General features: G+C 39.9%; 1 protein-coding gene across 1 annotated transcript; it reads left to right on the forward strand.

Moving 5' to 3' along the window:
- Positions 1 to 1,795: 1,795 nt before the first annotated feature.
- LOC145105126 (zinc finger BED domain-containing protein RICESLEEPER 2-like) lies at positions 1,796 to 2,224 on the forward strand. The gene has a single exon (XM_079042258.1). It carries the CDS (start codon positions 1,796 to 1,798, stop codon positions 2,222 to 2,224), a length of 429 nt encoding a protein of 142 aa, XP_078898384.1.
- The last annotated feature ends 20,365 nt before the right edge of the window (positions 2,225 to 22,589 follow it).

Genomic DNA, 22,589 nt, shown 5'->3' on the forward strand with positions numbered 1-22,589 from the left:
AAAATCAAATGTTCACTTTTTCAGCTATGGTCCGATGATCGGTCGATCGTTTTCAAATCCATCCTTCATTTTCATCGAGTGCGCCATCGCGATCAACAGGAAGCTATTCAGCTATTGCGACCATCGTCATTCGTCCAGCAAGCAACGTCCCGACTCTTGAAGTTCCATTTCATCGAAGACTCGAAGCTCGTTCTCGTCGGTTTCATAGTTTCACTCATCTAGTCGGTTTCACAGTTTCACTTGTCTCGTTGGAGAATCGGCAATCGTTGGAGAATCCAGGTAAAAATAATGCTTAATTGAACTTGATAATTTCGAACTGTGATGGATTTGAATATGATTTATGATTATCTCGAATCCAGTTGCTGTTTATGATGAATTGATTTTGGATTTCGAATATGATTTTTGTATTGATTTTGGATAATGTTGAATACAACAGATTTGTACCGATAATCTGATTTCTGATATTTAAATGCATATATTACTTGATTTCTTTTCAAATGAACATAATATTTGTTGAGTCTGATACTCTGATATGACATTGGTTTGAGTTGAATATATGGTTTCTGATTTCTAATCTGTTTCTGATCTGCTTAGACTGATCTGTTGAGTGAATTTGATCTGTTCTGATTTCTAATTTATATAGACAGATTTGTTGAGTGAATTTGATTTGAGTTGATTTCTGATTTCTAATCTATTTAGACAGTAAGACATATTTGTTGAGTATAATATGACATTGGTTTTTATTTTTCAGGAAATATGAATTCAAACAGTCAAAATCATGCTCCAACTGCAAGTAGTCAAGATGTGGGAGGTTCGGGTTCTAATCAACAAAATACTGATTCTGTGGATCAACAAGATGGGACAAATATTAATGATACAATTTTTGATGAAGATGGAGATGAAGTGGTTGGTTCGAAAAGGGCAACACGTTCACCGGCATGGCATCATTTTATAAAATTTAAATTGAATGGTGAAGTTAAAGCAAGATGTAAATATTGCTCTAAAGTGTTGGGTGCAGATAGCAAGAATGGCACAAAACATTTACTTGCACATTATAAGCGTTGTGTAAACAAACCCTTTACAGATATTCGCCAATCTATCTTGGTGCAAGAAAAAAAGAAACTAGATGGTACTACAACGCATGTTTCAAATTATACATTTAATGCTGATACTTCAAGGAAGGATTTGGCTGAAATGATTATTGTGCATGAGTATCCGCTTTCAATTGTAGAGCATCATGGATTTAGGAAGTTTGTGGGAGGTCTTCAACCTTTGTTTAAGGTTCCTTGTCGAAACACCATCAAGGGTGACATCAAAAGTATTTATGATTACAAAAGGGATAAAACTATGAGTTTGTTAGCAAAGAACAAAAGCAGAATTGCAGTTACTACCGATATGTGAACATCTAATCATAAAAAAAGGGTTTATGGCAATCACAATACATTTTGTAGATCAAAACTGGAACTTGCAAAACAGAATTATGAGGTTTATTATAATTATTTAACTACAATTTATACATACTTATTATTTATGTGTTAATATTAACATATATATATATATATATATATATATATATATATATATATATATATATATATATATATATATATTCTTAAACAGGTTTATTTACGTGCCTTGTCCGCATACATCTGATGTTCTTGCCGACATACTTTATGTTACTTTGTGTGATTGGAATCTTGATAGAAAAGTGTCAACTCTTACTGTAGATAATTGTACCACAAATGATGCAATTATTAGGATATTATTAGAGAAACTTCCTCTAAAATCACTAATGATGAATGGTGATTTGTTTCATATGCGTTGCTGTGCACATATTCTCAATCTTATTGTCCAAGATGGCTTATATCTAATTAAATTTGAGATTGAGAGAATCAGAGAGAGTGTTGCATTTTGGTCTGCATCACCAAAGAGGGAGCAAAATTTTGTGACAGCAGCAGAACAGTTGGGAATACCATACTCGAAGAAGTTGATACTTGACTGCAAGACGCGGTGGAACTCTACATTCTTGATGTTGAGTGTTGCTATAAGCTACAAAGAGGTTTTCGATCGGGTAAAGACAAGAGACCCGAAGTATACATGTTTTCCTACAGAACAGGATTGGGAGTTGGCTAGTGAGATTTGTGAAAGATTACAGCTTTTTTATGAGGTGACTGTTATGTTCTCTGGTTCAAAGTATCCTACATCTAATGTTTTTTTCCTTTGATATGTGAGATTGGGTATTCTTTGCGTGAGTGGATGAAATCTCCTATTGAGGAGATTAGGGATATGTCTGACCAAATGGTTTCTAAGTTCAATAAGTATTGGTTTGTAATTCATGGGATAATGGGAATGGCAGCGGTTTTAGATCCACGATACAAGTTAAAGTTTGTGGAGTTACTTTTGCCTATGCTTTATGGAGAAGAAAAGGCAAAGATTGAATTTCAAAATTTGGAGGCGTTTGTCCAAACTTTGTTTCAAGAGTACGAGTCAAGTAATGCATCTAAAAAAAGGAAGAGTGAAGGTATTATATTCTTCTTATTGTTTGTATAATAAATAGAACATTATCTTAAATTATTCACATTTTTATACTAAACATTAGGTGTTTATGGTGGTTCAGTTCCCGGTTCATCTTCATTTGGTTCTAGTATCTCTTCCGGTCATCGTGTTGGATTCAAAAAGCTCTTATCGGATATTGCTTCTATTACTAGAGATGATGATGAATCAGGAGGTATGAGTGAGTTGGATAACTACTTGAAGGAGAAATTGTTGCCTAAAGACACGGAACTTGATTTGTTGGCGTGGTGGAAAACAAATGGGATTAAGTACCCGACACTACAAAGGATAGCTAAAGATATATTAGCTATTCCTGTTTCCACTGTTGCCTCGGAATCAACTTTCAGCACTAGTGGAAGATTAGTAAGTCCTCATCGTAGTCGACTTCATCCAAAGACATTGGAGGCTTTAATGTGTGCTCAAAGTTGGTTGTTGAATGAAATTCGAGGTAGTATACTATTTTATATTAATTATATGAAATTGTGAATCTTTTTTGCATATTAATAATATTAATTTTATACAGCAACTTGTTCTGAAGAGACCGAGGCATATTGTCGTTCAGTTGAATTTGATTATGATGTGGAAGAGGTAAAACGACACTTCTAAAAATATTAATTTTATACAGTTTCCATGATTTGGTTTGATTTTGAGTTTGTTTAATATTTTGTAGGAAAACACTAAAGAAAGCGGGACAACAAGTTTGGATGATCTTGTTTGATTTTGAGTTTGTTTTAATGCTAAGTGGTAATGTATTATTGTGATGAATTAGTTTTTCATGTTGTGTACTTGGGTGTTTTGGTTGGTTGGTTGGTTGTTACAACATTAGACTACTAGTAATTTCTATTTGGTTAAATGATTCAAGAACTTATTTGGTATTTTAAGCCTATGCAACTTCTTAATTTATCATTCTGTATTTATAGTTTTTTCTTCTTTTTTTTTTCTGCCATATTTCGGGTTTTAGGGTCGGGTTTTCAGGTAATTATCGGGTTTCGGGTTTAGGGTCGGTTTCGGGGAAATTTTCAGCCCCGACGGGGCGCCCCGATAAGAAACCTGTCGGGTATCGGGTCGGGTTCGGGTACACATTTATAAATCGGGTTCGGGTTTGGGAAGCCATGCCCCGCCCCGAACCCGCCCCGTTGCCATTCCTACTCCAGGTCGTATGTAGTGAGGTAACATTCTGTCATCCCTTGGCCTTATCGGCTGGGACTGTAGCTAGCAGTCGGGATATAGGAGTGTCTGTCCCGTATAGATCTATACACATAATGCCCGCTCTCCCTCCAGGAGACTCTGGTTACAAAGTGATACCACGATGAAGTGTCGTATCGAGAAGTAGTATGTCACATTCAGTTTATAGTATTCAAAAGGTTGTATAGTATGTCATAGTGTAGTGATGTTTTATCTTTACTAGTATATAGTATGTTTCTGTATAGTGTATATTATGTTTCTGTATAGTGTATAATATGTTTTGTTTCTCACTGTAGTACTCATGTAGCAACTCGTAAATGTACTGACTCTTGTATGTATCTTTGTAATAGTAGTAGCGGGTAGTAATCCCTTAACTATACCTATTATAGTTAAATAGTAATGTGGTTTGTATGCCTTTGTTACACAAAGGCATTGAACTGAAGTGAAAGCTTTTATATCCAACATATATATATATATATATATATATATATATATATATATATATATATATATATATATATATATATGATATATAACTAAGAGTTCAACAACATTCGGACAAATAACAGGATACCCTAAGTCCACAACCAAACAAGGAACAGGAAATAAGGTGAGCTACCAGTCCTAAGTCCTTCAAGTCTTACTTATATAAATATATTAGTGTAGATATGAGTTTGAAAACAATGCAAGTTTAAAAGAGTTTGGAAACAATTTTAGTGTCTAAAAGTTTAATAAAAGGTTTTAAAACGCTTGAAAACCATAATCTTGATAGTAACTTGAAAGTAGTAGTAAATCTTTCTGTTTGTTCTAGTCATTAATCACATATGATTAAAGCAATAACTAGAATATTTCAACTTGTATCCCCCTCATAAAAGCATTTAAAATCATTTCAAAGGTTGATTAAGGGGTATGGACTCACCTGTAGTGAGTGGTTTGGATGGAAGTGCCGGACAGGATGCTAAGTGTCAAGTGAAGACTTGAACACACACACGGATCCTATTTAACATGTAATGACACATATATGTATATAATTAGTCATTTAACAACTAATTAATCAAGTAAGGACACCCTAAAACATGGATAACACTTTGATTCAAGTGCTAGGAGTATTAAGGGGTTGCATCTAAAGAGAGTATGGCCTCACATTGGAGTTTACTGCCCATATGGTAACACCACATGAGTTTACGGTTTATGGTCATTTCCCCCATGAGTTTACGACCGTAAACTCATGGTAATTAGTACCATTGTGTGTTTTAGGGTCTTACTGTTGGATAAGGTGTCTAAGTCCATAACTTATTTGGTATATACTTGACCCGACCCGGCATGGTCCATTTGGGTTGCACTTCACCCGAACTAGTTATGGATAATTTTATGAGAGTTGTATACTTACGATTTATTAATATATTATAAGTTATAATATATTAATATAAAGTCATGTTACTTAATTAGTTTTAATCTTGAATTAATTATGAATTAATTTAGTGATTAAAAGGAAGACTAATTAAATCATGGGCTATTATATTTATATGGTGTGGGCTAACACTCATTTGGAATGGGCTAAGCTTATATGGAAGTCCATGGATGATCCATGGAGCTTTTACCCATGGATCCTTGGAAGAGGAAAAGACATGGGTTATTAGGGTTTCACCCTAACCATGTACACTATATAAACAAGCTTATGTTGCATGAAAAAGACACTAATGTGTGTGTAAGTGTGGTGGCCAAAATCAAGAGTTAGTATACTCTCTCATATATTTTCCAAGTTTGTGGTGATTTGTGATTTCCATTTGAGGCATTCACATTATTGGTGCTTGGCTCTCAAACTCCAAGGAATCAACAATCAACAAAAGGTATGTAATTCATCTAGTTCTTTTATGGTTAAAAGTACCCCATGCCATGCTAGATAGGTTATAAACCTTGGAAAATAATATTTTGCATGTATCTTAGACAAACATAGATCTAAGGTTTAATAGGGTTGCATGTACACTTAGGAAGTGTTAGAATGCTCAAAACCCTACAGTGGTATCAGAGCCAGGTTTGTTTGTTTGATACTTGATGCAAAATAGTGATAAGAAATCGATTTTTTGCTGTCTGACTGATGAACTCGCGGAGTCCATGGGGGGACTCGCCGAGTTCATGTGTAAACTCATCCTACTCGGCGAGTAGGTTCGTGCACTCGGCGAGTAGGAGCCTCAGAATGCAAATTTTCGACTTTTGCTGCTGGAAATGGACTAGAAACATTACCCTAAACTGTTTTGGTGTTTTAAAACTTGTTTTAGTTGGTGTAATGGTTGTTCTAATCCATTTACAATAGCTTATATCAAAATTTCATGCTTTGTATGTGTTCATATAATTCTTGAAACTTTGATGATCATGTTCATGTTCTTATGAATTTAGAAGATGATAGGAATTATTTGCTGAATTGTTTAGGATTAATTCTTGATCATTTATGTGTTTTAATGGAGTCCATAATTTGTCCTCAAGTTATGGATATCCAAAGGTCACTTCTTTTAAACACACACTTAAAACACATAAGTTACATGGAAATGAAGAGTCTTCATTTTTATGAACCTTTAATTCATAAGTTATGAAATGAAAAGTTTTGAATAGTTTCAAAACTTGTCCTCAAGTTTTGGAATTTGTAAAGTTACACACACTTTAATATACTTTAATTCCAAACCCTTAGAGTTTTAAAAGTTAAAATTCAACCCTTATACTATTTATAACATTAATGGTTAATTATTATATATATGTATAAGATTAAAGTCGTCTTACCGCTAGCATGCCTCATTCACGAAGCCAGTCTATAAGGTGGGTATAAGGTTGTTGCCTATAAAATGGCAACTTAATGGGTGTCCACTCTCACCCACCGCTTGCTTGACTGGTGGAGGGTCGTTAGCCGAACGGGTAAGACAAGGACTTATATATTCTCATTAAAAGTATGATGAATATTATAAAGTAACTAAACCTTTTATAAATTCCCAATCTTAGTTACTTTAGGAAAATGTGAATATGGTGCTAACCCATGAAATTCACACTTTGTACCTTACCAAGTCGTTGGTGGAGCGTGTGTGGTTAACTGGCACACTAACTTGGACTAGTAAGGATCACGAAGGGTGACTTAATGTTTATCATAGATCGGTGGAGCGTGTTTGGTTAACCGACACATTGATTAGGTGATAATATTAAGGGTACCAAGTGAATTTGCATGGTTATTCACACATTGTTTTGTGATCCTCGGCATCCCAGTCACAAAACTTGAAGGGCACAATCGAGATTGAAACATGCCATTGAAAAGTTCAATGAATCTCAAAAGAATCTAGGAATTTCAAAAACCAATTAAACCTAATAATTCAGTTCGTTTTCATGGTGGAAATTGGTGAATCGTCATTCACCTACCTTCAAATATATTATAGCTTAGATTACGGCATCCCTCTTCTAAGTTATAATATATTGTGTTGGATCCTAGCCTTAATATTACATTTGGGTGTATTATTAAGGATTCGATATATCTAATCTAAACTTGTTTTCTTCTTTTCAGATGTCTTCCAACAACAAAGCTTCGGGCTCTAACCCTACTGGCTCCTTTTCCCTCATGAACCTTTGTGGGAGGGTCATCTTTGATGGTTCCAACTTCATGGATTGGATCCGGAACATCAGGATGGTTACTCGTTACGAGGACAAGGAATATGTCCTCGATAAGGAGCTAAAGGAGCTTGATGAGTCCACTGCTACTCCTGAGGAGGTCGCTGAGTATCAGGCACATGAAAGAGATGCCACCAAGGTGGCATGCATCATGTTGGCCACCATGACAGCTGAACTCCAAAAGTCCTATGAAGACTATTACCCTTTTGAGATGCATCAGGATCTGATGGAAAGGTACCATCAGAGTGCTCGTCAAGAGCGGTATGAAGTAATCTCCTCCATGATCACTACCCGTATGAAGGATAGCGAACCAATCACGAGCCACATGCAGAAAATGCAAAGTTATGTGGACCGTCTAATGAAACTGAATGTGAACTTCCCTGAGGAGTTGGCAATTGATATCATTTTGCACTCCTTGCCCTCGTGTTATGATCAATTTCGTATGACATACCACATGAACAAGGAGGAAGTCACACTCAGTAAGCTTCAAGGACTTCTGAAGACTGCCAAAAGTGGTCTTAAGAGTAAGTCGGTTGCTACTCCTACTCCTACTACTACCCCTGTTTTGGCTATCGGGCAAGGCAAAGGGAAGAAGAGGAAGCACCCTTCGAATGGTACCAAGGGAAAGTCCCTTGAAGGCTCCTCATCTGGAACCAAAGGTGGTTCTATCACTCCTTCTGCCATCCCTAAGGATGCTGAATGCTTCTACTGTCAAAATAAGGGGCACTGGAAGCGAAACTGCCCAAAGTACTTGCAGGATGTCAAGGATGGGAAAGTGAAACCATCCCATGCAGGTATTTACACTATATTGTCTAATAACTCACCATATTCTAATTCTTGGGTTCTTGATACAGGTTGTGGTATTCACATCTGTTGTGACTTGCAGGGCCTAAGAAGAAGTGAGGATGTGGAGCACGGAAAGATAAACTTAATCATGGGGAACAAGAAGGTTGCACCTGTTACCAAGATTGGAGTTTATACTTTGTTGCTAGATAGTGGGTTAAAGTTAGATTTGAATAAATGTGTGTACTCGTCTGAAATGGCGAGGAATATTATTTCCTTTCATGCTTTGTACAAACAAGGTTTTACCTTTTCTTTTGATAATGAAGTTGGTAGTATTAATGCTTTCTTTAATAATATTCTTTATTTTAAAGCATTACCTTGTGATGGTGTGTATGAAGCTGTATCGGTTGTAGATAATTTAGGAAATAATGTATTATGTATTGATTCTTCTACTAGCCAGGATAAAGCATCTTTGTGGCATTGTCGTCTTGGACATGTAAGCAAGAAACGCATAGGCCAGCTCCAAAAGGATGGAGTCTTGGAGTTGTTCGACCTCAAGTCGGATGATAGTTGTGAGTCTTGTCTACTTGGAAAAATGACAAAATCACCCTTCACTGGTACTTGTGCAAGGGGTGAGGGTTTGTTGGACCTTATACATACTGATGTGTGTGGACCATTCAAAACCGCCACAAGGGATGCTAATCGCTATTATGTGACTTTTATTGATGATTTTAGTAGATATGGTTATGTCTACTTAATCAAACATAAGTCAGAAACTTTTGAAAGGTTTAAAGAGTTTAAACAGGAAGTAGAAAATCAATTGGGCAGGAACATTAAGATGCTTCGATCCGATCGAGGTGGTGAGTATCTTAGTACTGAGTTCCTCGACTATCTTAAGGAGTGTGGGATTGTCTCACAATTGACACCTCCCAGGACACCATAGCTGAATGGTGTAGCTGAGAGGCGCAATCGAACTTTGTTGGACATGGTTCGCTCTATGATGAGTCGAGCTTCGCTACCAATCTCTTTTTGGGGGTATGCCTTAGAGACTGCCGCCCACATCCTTAATCTAGTCCCTACAAAGAAGGTTGCCAAAACACCTCATGAAATGTGGACTGGGAAGGTTCCCAATCTAGACCATATCAAGATTTGGGGTTGCGAGGCTTTCGTGAGGCGCGAAACTCATGACAAGCTCGAACCTCGAAGTGAAAGGTGTATTTTCATCGGCTATCCACAAAAATCCTTTGGTTACCTCTTCTACAGACCTAACGAGAATGTGGTCTTTGTGGCTAGGAGAGGAGTCTTTCGAGAGAGAGAATTTATAAGCCAAGGAGACAGTGGGAGGCAAATTGACCTTGAAGAAATTCAAGACTCAATTGGTGAAGGAACCTCAAACACTAGCAATCAACTTGAGGAGGAAATTCCTGTTGATCCAGCTGACGAGTCTGTACTTCCGAGGCGTTCCACAAGGGTTAGGAACACACCTGAGTTTTATTATGGATTTCATATTACTACGGAAGGTGATACATTTATCAGTGACAGTACACTGGTAAATCTGGATGAACCTAACAGCATCAATGAAGCCATGGCAGGCCCAGAGTCTGCTAAATGGAAGGAGGCTATGGACAGCGAGATACAGTCCATGTATGACAATCAAGTTTGGAACTTGGTTGACAATGTACCAGGCCGTAAGACAGTCGGGTGCAAATGGATCTTCAAGAAGAAGACCGACATGGATGGGAAGGTGCACACTTATAAGGCTCGACTGGTTGCGAAGGGGTTTACTCAGACTCAGGGTATTGATTATGATGAAACCTTTTCACTAGTAGCAAAGATTAAGTCTATTAGGGTTATGCTAGCCATTGCTGCATTTCATGATTATGAAATATGGCAAATGGATGTCAAAACCGCTTTCCTTAACGGAAAGTTGGCTGAGGATGTTTACATGAATCAGCCAGAAGGTTTTGTCAGTGCAGAGTACCCCAATAGAGTGTGCAAGCTTGAGAAATCCAATTTTGGATTGAAACAAGCATCTCGAAGTTGGAATCTTTGTTTCGATGAGAAGGTCAAAGAGTTTGGTTTCTCAAGAAGTGAAGATGAGTCCTGCGTGTATGTCAGAGCTAGTGGGAGTATAGTTAGTTTTTTGGTACTGTATGTGGATGACATACTACTCATAGGAAATGACATCCCAACCTTGCAGGATGTTAAGTCCTGGCTTGGGAAGTGCTTTGCTATGAAGGACCTTGGAGAAGCTACCTATATCCTAGGGATAAGGATATTAAGAGAAAGGAGTAAAAGACTAATTGGACTTAGTCAGAGTATCTACTTGGATAAGGTGTTGAAAAGGTTCAACATGCAGAATTCCAAGAAAGGAGAATTACCGATCCAAAGCAATGCCAAACTGAGCAAGGCTCAGAGCCCGAGTACCGAAGATGAGATAGCTGAGATGAGTCGATTACCTTATGCTTCCGCTGTTGGTTCGATCATGTATGCTATGACTTGTACCCGTCCTGATGTGGCCTTCGCTTTGAGCATGGTCAGCAGATATCAGGGGAACCCTGGCAAGGCTCATTGGACTGCGGTAAAGAATATTCTCAAGTACCTGCGGAGGACTAAGGATTGGATCCTTACCCTTGGTGGGAGTGATGACTTGAGAGTAGTAGGGTATAGTGATGCTAGCTTTCAGACTGATAGGGATAACTTTCGCTCTCAGTCGGGCTGGGTCTTTACCTTAAATGGAGGGGCAATCACTTGGAAGAGTTCCAAACAGGAGACTGTAGCTGATTCGACTTGTGAATCAGAGTACATAGCAGCAAGTGAAGCGGCAAAGGAGGCGATATGGCTGAGGAACTTCATCGGAGACCTTGGAGTTGTACCAGCTATTAAGGAGCCTATGGAGATTTTCTATGACAGCAATAGTGAGGTTGCCTTAGCCAAGGAACCAAGAGATCATGGCAGATCCCGACACATTGACAGAAAATATCACTTCATAAGACACAAGATAGAAGAGGGACTCCTCATGGCAAAGAGGGTATCGTCAGATGAGAACCCTGCAGATCCCCTTACGAAGGGACTGACGAGGGTTAAGCATTTGCAGCATGCGAGGCGCATCGGGCTGAGGGACGATATTAGTTTTACAGATTAGATAATTTTTCTGAAACTTGTAAAATGTAATCGACGTTTGATGATGAATAAAATGTGTGATTTATTTATGAGTAAAGTGTTACTATCATTGTCAATTATTTACTATTGTTTCAGTTTTGCATGTTTTGACTTCCAGAATAATTAATTTATTCAAACTTCCACAATCAGTCATACGTCGGAAGTAGGTATGAATCAAGATTGTCATGAATTGGGTTTGTAGATGGCTAAAGGTGTTTAGACATAGCAATGGTTGCTACAACGTTCATGAGTGCTCATAAGTTATGAGTATTGGAATAAACCCACGCTCACTTGTATCACTTCATGGAATTTATCTCGAGTGATCGTGAGACGGTAATATCATATAAGTCTTCAAACCTAGAGATATGAATTGTTACCTATGAGTTGGTTGTGCATTGATTGCACGTAAACGCATCAGTAACTTGATGTTATAAAACGTGCCTTTGTGTGCAATTCAATAAGTAGTAGAACAAGCATATGAGTCGAAGTTTATCTGTTCCTTCTAGAAATAGAAGCGATATCTGGGCCCCTCGATGATTTTGTGTTGACCCATGTACCGGGCCCGGTCAGAACTAAATTGATGTGTTCAGTTAAGTTATTTGTCAAACAAATCGGAAATCGAGAAACAACTGCTAGACAATAAGTAAGACATTGTTCCATGTATTTGTCCGGCTGATATCATGAGAGCAGAGGATTATATGATCACTTATCTAAAATGGCGCTTCATAGTTCACAAGAGTTTTCGAGAGCTACGATTGCCGGTTGGTTCCTGAAGTAATATAGGCAAATACAGTTATTAGACTTATCCAAGTGGGAGTCTGTTGGATAAGGTGTCTAAGTCCATAACTTATTTGGTATATACTTGACTCGACCCGGCATGGTCCATTTGGGTTGCACTTCACCCGAACTAGTTATGGATAATTTTATGAGAGTTGTATACTTACGATTTATTAATATATTATAAGTTATAATATATTAATATAAAGTCATGTTACTTAATTAGTTTTAATCTTGAATTAATTATGAATTAATTTAGTGATTAAAAGGAAGACTAATTAAATCATGGGCTATTATATTTATATGGTGTGGGCTAACACTCATTTGGAATGGGCTAAGCTTATATGGAAGTCCATGGATGATCCATGGAGCTTTTACCCATGGATCCTTGGAAGAGGAAAAGACATGGGTTATTAGGGTTTCACCCTAACCATGTACACTATATAAACAAGCTTATGTTGCATGAAAAAGGCACTAATGTGTGTGTAAGTGTGGTGGCCAAAATCAAGAGTTAGTATACTCTCTCATACATTTTCCAAGTTTGTGGTGATTTGTGATTTCCATTTGAGGCATTCACATTATTGGTGCTTGGCTCTCAAACTCCAAGGAATCAACAATCAACAAAAGGTATGTAATTCATCTAGTTCTTTTATGGTTAAAAGTACCCCATGCCATGCTAGATAGGTTATAAACCTTGGAAAATAATATTTTGCATGTATCTTAGACAAACATAGATCCAAGGTTTAATAGGGTTGCATGTACACTTAGGAAGTGTTAGAATGCTCAAAACCCTACACTTACAAGTCAAGGTTAAGCCCCCTATGATCAAGTCCAAGCCTTGGGAAGTAATAGTGGCACAATTTGCACCAACTTTTAGAGTTTACGGCCCATGGTCATAACCCCATGAGTTTACGGCCGTAAACTCATGTGTGCTTGCTTCTTTTGCTTGTTTAAGGTGCTATACTCCTCAAAGAAGTGATCTAGACTTGGTTCCAATGCTTTAGAAGGGATTAGGGCTCATAATGGCCCCCTTATTAGGGTTTACGGTCCTAGTGGGTTTACGGCCGTAAACCCATGGTAACTCCTACCATTTCGTGGTTCAAGGTCCTTAGCTCATGCATGCAAGGTTCTAGTCTAATATCCAAGCCCTAGAAGGTAATGGTGGCACATATGCACCAGCTTATGGTGTTTACGGTCCAAGGAGATTGCCTTGGCCGTAAACCCATGTGTTCTTGGGTAATCTTGATGTTTTTCAATGGTTTAACAAGCATTCTAAGTAAATAACTAGTTAGGAGGAGTGTACTTACTTATAGGAAGCTTGTAAGAGTGTTTAAGGTCCAAGAACACTAGTGTGTGTTCTTGGTGTTTTGAAGAACACTTGAAGATCTATGAAAAAGACAAGATTTCATGGATGAAATCATGTATAACTACTAGATGAAGTGTTATAACAACAAATCAAGAGAAGAAACACTTACATTTTTGGAAGATTGGAAGAAATATGTTATGATACTTGAGAGAGAAATGTGGGTGTTCTTGAGCTTGGAAGTGAGAAGTGAGGAAATGAGGAGTAAACTCATGCCTTAAGCATGAGTTCACGGCCAAGAGGAGTTTACGACCCAAACTCCCAAAGTTTGGCCGTAAACACCTTGTTATGGTGTGAAATGTTTATTTGTTACGCATCACTCCTAGAAGATACTTCCTTTTATTTGTTCATTTGACGAATTTATATTAAAAACACCCAAACAGACTTTGAACCGGCTAAAAATTAGTAGAAATGAACTTGACTATTATTTGTATTGCTTGACTGCAGGGTTTGTACAAAATAGAAATTTCGGGTCGTCACATCATCCCCCCGTTAGAGGGAATTTTGTCCCGGAATTAGAGTTCAAGCAACTAAGTTATTACAAATAACTAAGTAAAAAGATGAGGATATTTAAGTTTCATTTGATCCTCGCGCTCCCATGTGAATTCTGGTCCTCGCTTGGCGTTCCAGCGAACCTTCACGTTTGGGATGCGGCTTTGTTTCGTTCGCTTGACCTCTCGGTCCATAATCTCTACAGGTTCTTCCACGAAGTTGAGGCTCTCGTTGATCTCGATCTCGTCGAGTGGGATTACAAGAGTCTCGTCGGATAGACACTTTTTCAAGTTCGAGACGTGGAAGGTAGGATGTACGTTACTAAGCTCGCGGGGTAAGTTGAGTTTGTAAGCTACGGGGCCGATTCTAGCGAGAATCTCGAAAGGCCCTATGTATCTTGGGTTTAGCTTTCCACGCTTTCCGAAGCGTATCAAGCCCTTCCAGGGTGAGACTTTCAAAAGGACTCGGTCTCCCACCTGGAATTCCAAAGGTTTCCTCCGTTTGTCTGCGTAGCTTTTCTGTCGGTCTTTAGAGGCTTTCAATCGTTCACGAATCTGAACGATCTTCTCTGTCGTTTCCCGAATGATCTCCGGACCCGTGAGAGTGCTGTCAGGAACTCGTCCTTTGGCTAACTGAGTGTCACCCACTTCAGCCCAACACAGAGGGGATCTGCACTTTCGGCCATAGAGGGCTTCAAATGGAGCAGCCTTTATGCTCGTGTGATAACTGTTGTTGTAGGAAAATTCGACAAGGGGTAAATGAGTATCCCATGTCCTTCCAAAGTCGATCACACAGGCTCGCAGCATATCTTCCAAGGTTTGGATAGTTCTCTCACTTTGTCCTTTGGTCTGTGGATGGTAGGTTGTACTCATGTCCAGCCTCGTTCCTAAGGAGCTTTGTAATGACTGCCAGAACCTCGAAGTGAATCTACTATCTCTGTCGGAGATAATGGATATAGGAACCCCATGCAGTCGTACGATCTCCCTAATGTATGTTCTTGCGAGTTTCTCCATTTTGTCCGTTTCCTTGATGGGCAGGAAGTATGCGGATTTGGTCAATATGTCGACGATGACCCAAATGGTATCAAGTCCACCCGTTGTCTTGGGTAACTTGGTTATGAAGTCCATAGTGATCCGCTCCCACTTCCACTCAGGTATCTCCGGTTGCTGAAGTAAACCTGATGGTTTCTGGTATTCGACCTTGACCTTGGCGCAAGTAAGGCATTTACTTACGAAGGTAGCGATCTCCGCTTTCATGTTAGGCCACAAGTATAACTTTTTAAGATCCAAATACATCTTATCTGAACCTGGGTGGACGGAATATCGAGTGTTGTGCGCTTCCTTCATGACCAAGTCTCTGAAGCCACCGTGTCTCGGTGTCCAGATCCGGTTCATGAGATATAAGGCTCCGTCACCCTTGACTTCCAAGTTCTTATCCATTCCACGCAGGGATTCTCCCGCCACATTTTTAGGTTTCAAGGCTTTGAACTGAGCCTCCTTAATCTGTGCGGAAAGATGCGAATGGATAGTCATGGTCAATGACTTGACTCTTCGGCCAGAATATTCTTTCCGACTTAGGGCGTCTGCTACCACGTTGGCTTTACCCGGGTGATAACGAATTTCGCATTCGTAGTCATTGAGTAGCTCTACCCACCGTCGTTGTCTCATATTGAGCTCCTTCTGGTTGAATATGTGTTGTAGGCTCTTGTGGTCTGTGAAGATAGTGCTCTTTGTACCATACAGGTAGTGCCTCCAGATCTTCAGAGCAAATATAACTGCTCCTAATTCGAGGTCATGAGTGGTGTAGTTGACCTCGTGTGTCTTCAGCTGTCTTGAGGCGTAGGCGATGATCTTACCTCGTTGCATCAGAACACAGCCGAGCCCTTGATTTGACGCATCGCAGTAGACCATAAAGTCTTCTGTCCCTTCGGGGAGGGACAGTATTGGTGCGGTGCATAAGGCTCGTTTTAGCGTTTGGAACGCCTTCTCTTGTTTCTCTTCCCAGTCAAAGGCCACGCCTTTCTGGGTCAATGTCGTAAGGGGTTTCACAATTCGAGAGAAGTTTTGTATGAATCTGCGATAGTATCCAGCGAGGCCTAGAAATTGACGAATTTATGTAGGCGTCTTCGGTGCTGACCAGTTCTCGATGGCTTTAATTTTGGATGGATCCATGTGGATTCCTTCTTCGCTAACCTCGTGTCCTAAGAATTCGACTCTTCGGATCCAAAATTCGCATTTAGAGAACTTCGCATAGAGCTTATCTGATCGTAAGGTTCCTAGGACTTGTCGTAAATGATCGCTATGTTCCTCCTTACTTTGAGAGTAGATAAGTATGTCATCGATGAAAACGATGACGAACTGATCCAAGTAAGGACGGCATACCCTATTCATTAAGTCCATGAATACTGCGGGCGCATTGGTCAATCCGAATGGCATCACTACGAACTCGTAGTGTCCGTAACGAGTTCGGAAGGCTGTCTTCGGAACGTCCTCCTCAAGCACTCGTAACTGGTGATACCCGGATCTTAGATTAATCTTAGAAAAGTAGCTCGCCCCTTGCAGCTGGTCAAATAAATCGTCTATGCGAGGAAGAGGGTAACGATTCTTGACTGTAAGCTTGTTGAGTTCCCTATAATCGATGCACATACGGAACGACCCGTCTTTCTTCTTCACGAATAAGACTGGTGCTCCCCAGGGTGAGAAGCTTAGTCTTATAAAGCCCTTGCTGAGCAGTTCGTTAAGTTGACCGGATAGTTCTTGCATCTCAGCAGGTGCTAGACGATAGGGTGATTTGGCTACGGGAGTCGCTCCTGGAATTAAGTTGATTCGGAACTCGACTTGACGTTGCGGGGGTAATCCCAGGAGTTCTTCCGGAAAGACGTCAGGAAAATCGCGTACTACAGGGAGGTCTTTTAGGTCTTTTGTTTTCTGGTTCGTATCGACAACGTGCGCCAGGAATGCACGATATTCCTTACGCAAGTACTTTTGGGCTTGAATACTTCAGATGATACGAAGGCTCGTACTGGGTTTGTCTCCGTAGATCAACAAGGTTTCGTTATTCGGTAGGTTCAGGCGGACTGCCTTTTCGAAGCACAGAATATCGATACGATAAAGACTCAACCAGTCCATGCCCACAATGGCATCGAAACTCTTGATCGATACGGGTATGAGGTCGATTGGGAATGAATAGTTATATAGCGTGAGGGTACAACCTATGTAAATCTCGTTAGAACTCTCTGTCTTTCCGTTTGCCATTTCTACGATGAAGGTTTCTTTTAGTGTTTGCGGTGCTTGATTAAGTAAGTGTTTAAATTTGTGGTTTACAAAGCTCCTCTCTGCCCCACTATCAAATAGGATACAAGCATAAGAGTTATCGAGAAGGAACGTACCCGTGACTACTGTGGGGTCTGCCACAGCTTCATTGTGGCCAATAGCAAGTAGTCTTCCTGCTCCTCGTGCATTCCCAGCATTCAGACAGTTTCCTTTGAAGTGCCCTGTCTCGCCGCACCCGTAGCAGGCTTGACTCACTCCTGCACCGGGAACCTGGGTGATGGGTTTGGGTGGTGTTCTGCAAAACCGGGCGGTATGGCCCTTCCGGTCGCAATTTGTGCAGTGCATTTCCCGGCAGGGGCCGTTATGATGGAAGGAGCACTTGGTGCACTTGGGTAGGTTCCCTGCATAAGGTTTGGCTGGTACAGAGGCAGTAGGAGTAGTGGCAGCATGGACAGCCACCGTCTGTTGGTTCTTGGAAGAGGGTTGAGTTGACTTGCCCTTCTTTCGGTCCCAATGCTTCCTCTTGTTGTCAGCTGTTTTGGTTGATGTGGGGGCAGTCGTTGTAGTTGTTGATGGAGTAGAAAGAACCTCGTGATCGATGAGCCTTTGGGCCAATTCCTTGGCACTATCAAAGGTCGCAGGATGTGATGCTAGAACACTCCCTCGATATGGGGGTACCAGACCCCATATGTATCTTTCAATCTTCTTGCTTTCGGTGGGGACCATGTTGGGATATAGAGTCACCAGGTCGCAAAACCTGGCTGTATAAGCCACTATGTCGGAACCCTTCATTTTGAGGCTCCACAGCTCCTCCTCGAATTTCTGAATTTCGCCCCTCGGGCAGTACTCCCTTGTCATAAGGTCCTTCAGTGTATCCCAGCCCATGGCGTTAGCTGCTACCAACGAGAGTGATTTGACATGGCCATTCCACCATGTCAGGGCCCTTTCGGTGAAGGTGCAAGCCGCGAACTTTATCTTGCTTCCTTCAGGGCATGAGCACATCTCGAAGATTGCTTCTGTTCTCTCGATCCATTGGGACAGCGCAATGATCCCTCCAGTTCCGTTGAAGTACGTAGGTTTGCATCTGATGAAATCCTTATAGGTACACTCCCGTGCACGTGGATGGATTTCACCATGGCTAGAGTTGGTGCTAGTCCTCGTTCCACTAACACCACCAGAATTTACTTGAGCCATGGCGGCGGTCACAGTTGCGGTCACAGCTGCCTGAAACATCACCGCATCGAACTGCGGAGGGGGTGGTGGTGGTGGAGTTTGATTTGCAGGTCTGCCCCTGGTCGGACGAGGACGAGGCGACATCTTTTACTGAAAGTTGATAGAGATGATGATAATAGTAAGAATCAATTGTAAGTATGATGAGAGTGTTTCATGGACTAAATCACCATAGTCCAATTATCAGATAGAGGCATAACAATAGAGTAGGGAATCACAGAGGTAAAGACTTTCCCATAGATTAGATAACTGCCAATATTACTGGTATTAATGATGTAAAATGAGTTCGGGGAAAAATGACCTAACAATAGGTCTTACATCAAACCATAAGGGAAAATGTTGGCAACTTAGAAGTCTAGTTGGAGTACTTTTAAAAGTTAGGAATGTTTTACAGACAAGTGTTTCATAGAGCACAGAAAAGAAAGGCTATTCCTAAATCAAAAGAGAAAGATGGGTTGACATCTTCTACTGGCGGCGGGTATCCATCGGGCGAACCCTCAGATCTGCCAGTTGACGTACAACTTCCTGAAGATGTCGCTCCTGTGCCCTCTGACGCACTCGGAGTTCCATGACTTCAGCTCGGGACGCAGCTAATTGTTGCTGCAGAGCCTCATTGGTTCTCCTGGTCCTTTCCATAGCCTCTTCGAGTTGGCGAATGCGGAATGTGTTAAGGCCAGAGTTGGCGTCAATTTCCACTACTCGGTCAATGGCTGCATGACCTTGCTCGACGTTCCGAGCAATCCTACGGACCATGATGGGTAGGACACGGTCAGCTGAGCCTCCCTCGTTTATGTTGTAAAAGCTTCGGTCTCCGTTGAAAGGTAAAGGCTGACCCTGCTCATCACTCCATCGATTCAAGGTTGTTGCCCACAAGGGAGTGGGACCTTGAAATGCCGGACGGGGGTTAAGGTTTGGAATTGAAACTTCTTGGGGTAGGTTGTTGTTGACCTCTGGTTCGGAGTCGGAGCCATCCGAAAAGCCTTCTGCGAGGTGATCATCCAAAGGGATTGGGTGATCATCTTCTGGCTCATCATCAAGCCATCCACCAATGCCTTGGTTGGGATAGTACAGATCACCGGGGAGATGGAAGCCAGCCATGTTATCTACGCGGGAATGGGGAAAGAATAGTTAATAGACGTACTAATGAGGATCCTTCTTAGTTTGCACATAAGTAATTATAGTAACACAAAATACTCCTATAGTATTTTAGGTTTATGTTTTGTTCTAATGTTCTCGTTGTAGTAGTGTTGGTAAGTTTTTAGACTTGTTGCAACACCACAATCATTCTTAGGCACATGCTAGTCACTCTTCGGAAAATATAGTTGATCAGGCTATATTCCCCTAGATTTGACTATATGTCTCTAAGCCTAATTGTGATGTTCAACAATCGTAATACTTTTGTTCTGTTCTAGTATGATACTGACACTGGTATGAATAGATGTATATATACTTAATTAAATATTTATTATTTAAAAGTATAAATTCTTGGTCAGAGTGTTTTAATCCCGTTGCGTTTATAGTTTGTATATCTTTTATGGGTTGATATACTTGATTCACTATAAACAATGCTCAGATACCAATCTGTCATACCCCAAAACCGGAACGGCGGAAACGTTCTGGGGTGGAGGACGTCATGTACATTATCATAACAATACATAATAGTAAAGACAAGCAACAACATCCATTGCATTAATATAATAATTATAATACAAGCGTGTTCTGTATAGTTTGTAAGACACCCAAAAGCATAATCAAAATAAAAGATGAGTCTTGTATGTGCTCCATCTTCTCAAAAGCTTCATCGGTACCTGTCTACTGATGACCTGAGAATACAAGTTATTTTGAAAGAGTTTATCAGCATAAAGCTGGTGAGTTCATAAGTATTTAGTGTCATTGCTTGTATGAAAATGTTTGTAACAACTTAATGTAGTAACTGATTTCAAATGTTTGTAAATAGTATACTCCCTAGAAAATCCTATATTTTCCAGTAAAAATGTAGTCTTCTACCAAGACCCGATTGTTTGTATGTTTGTTCTTTCGTAATAGTAAGAGTTTTCCCCAGTGAAACTATCAGTATAAAAATATAGTTTTAGACTTCACTCATGAAAGGTGATTATAAAATAAGTGTATTGAGGGAAAATAATGTTTTTCCTCAGCAGTGACACTGCTGGTCATAAAGTGATAAAATACAGACTCCAGGTAGTACTAAATGTACAGTACACCTCAGGGAGTCTAAGGTAATGAAAATGTAGACTCCAGGTAGTATTAAATGAACAATACGCCTAGGAGAGTCTATTTTGCCTTTAATTCTTAATTGGTTAATTAAAGGTTTGAATGTGAACTCGTATGTAACCATGCTGATCGACGGCTGAATAACTGATGACCCTCCAGGTCGTATGTAGTGAGGTAACATTTTGTCATCCCTTGGCCTTATCGGCTGGGACTGTAGCTAGCAGTCGGGATGTGGGAGTGTCTGTCCCGTATAGATCTATACACATAATGTCCGCTCTCCCTCCAGGAGACTCTGGTTACAAAGTGATACCACGATGAAGTGTCGTATCGAGAAGTAGTATGTCACATTCGGTTTATAGTATTCAAAAGGTTGTATAGTATGTCATAGTGTAGTGATGTTTTATCTTTACTAGTATATAGTATGTTTCTGTATAGTGTATAGTATGTTTCTGTATAGTGTATAGTATGTTTTGTTTCTCACTGTAGTACTCATGTAGCGACTCGTAAATGTACCGACTCTTGTATGTATCTTTGTAATAGTAGTAGCGGGTAGTAATCCCTTAACTATACCTATTATAGTTAAATAGTAATGTGGTTTGTATGCCTTTGTTACACAAAGGCATTGAACTGAAGTGAAAGCTTTTATATCCAACACATATATATATATATATATGATATATAACTAAGAGTTCAACAACATTCGGACAAATAACAGGATACCCTAAGTCCACAACCAAACAAGGAACAGGAAATAAGGTGAGCTACCAGTCCTAAGTCCTTCAAGTCTTATTTATATAAATATATTAGTGTATATATGAGTTTGAAAACAATGCAAGTTTAAAAGAGTTTGGAAACAGTTTTAGTGTCTAAAAGTTTAATAAAAGGTTTTAAAACGCTTGAAAACCATAATCTTGATAGTAACTTGAAAGTAGTAGTAAATATTTCTGTTTGTTCTAGTCATTAATCACATATGATTAAAGCAATAACTAGAATATTTCAACTTGTATCCCTCCCATAAAAGCATTTAAAATTATTTCAAAGGTTGATTAAGGGGTATGAACTCACCTGTAGTGAGTGGTTTGGATGGAAGTGACGGACAGGATGCTAAGTGTCAAGTGAAGACTTGAACACACACACGGGTCCTATTTAACATGTAATGACACATATATGTATCTAATTAGTCATTTAACAACTAATTAATCAAGTAAGGACACCCTAAAACATGGATAACACTTTGATTCAAGTGCTAGGAGTATTAAGGGGTTGCATCTAAAGAGAGTATGGCCTCACATTGGAGTTTACTGCCCATATGGTAACACCACATGAGTTTACGGTTTATGGTCATTTCCCCCATGAGTTTACGGTCGTAAACTCATGGTAATTAGTACCATTGTGTGTTTTAGGGTCTTACAAGTCAAGGTTAAGCACCCTATGATCAAGTCCAAGCCTTAGGAAGTAATAGTGGCACAATTTGCACCAACTTTTAGAGTTTACGGTCCATGGTCATAACCCCATGAGTTTACGGCCGTAAACTCATGTGTGCTTGCTTCTTTTGCTTGTTTAAGGTGCTATACTCCTCAAAGAAGTGATCTAGACTTGGTTCCAATGCTTTAGAAGGGACTAGGGCTCATAATGGCCCCCTTATTAGGGTTTACGGTCCTAGTGGGTTTACGGCCGTAAACCCATGGTAACCCCTACCATTTCGTGGTTCAAGGTCCTTAGCTCATGCATGCAAGGTTCTAGTCCAATATCCAAGCCCTAGAAGGTAATGGTGGCACATATGCACCACCTTATGGTGTTTACGGTCCAAGGAGATTGCCTTGGCCGTAAACCCATGTGTTCTTGGGTATTCTTGATGTTTTTCAATGGTTTAACAAGCATTCTAAGTAAATAAC

This window comes from Lactuca virosa, chromosome 4 (assembly GCF_052849685.1).
Source record: "Lactuca virosa cultivar CGN04683 chromosome 4, Lactuca_virosa_CGN04683_v6, whole genome shotgun sequence".
Classification (NCBI taxonomy): Eukaryota; Viridiplantae; Streptophyta; class Magnoliopsida; order Asterales; family Asteraceae; genus Lactuca; species Lactuca virosa.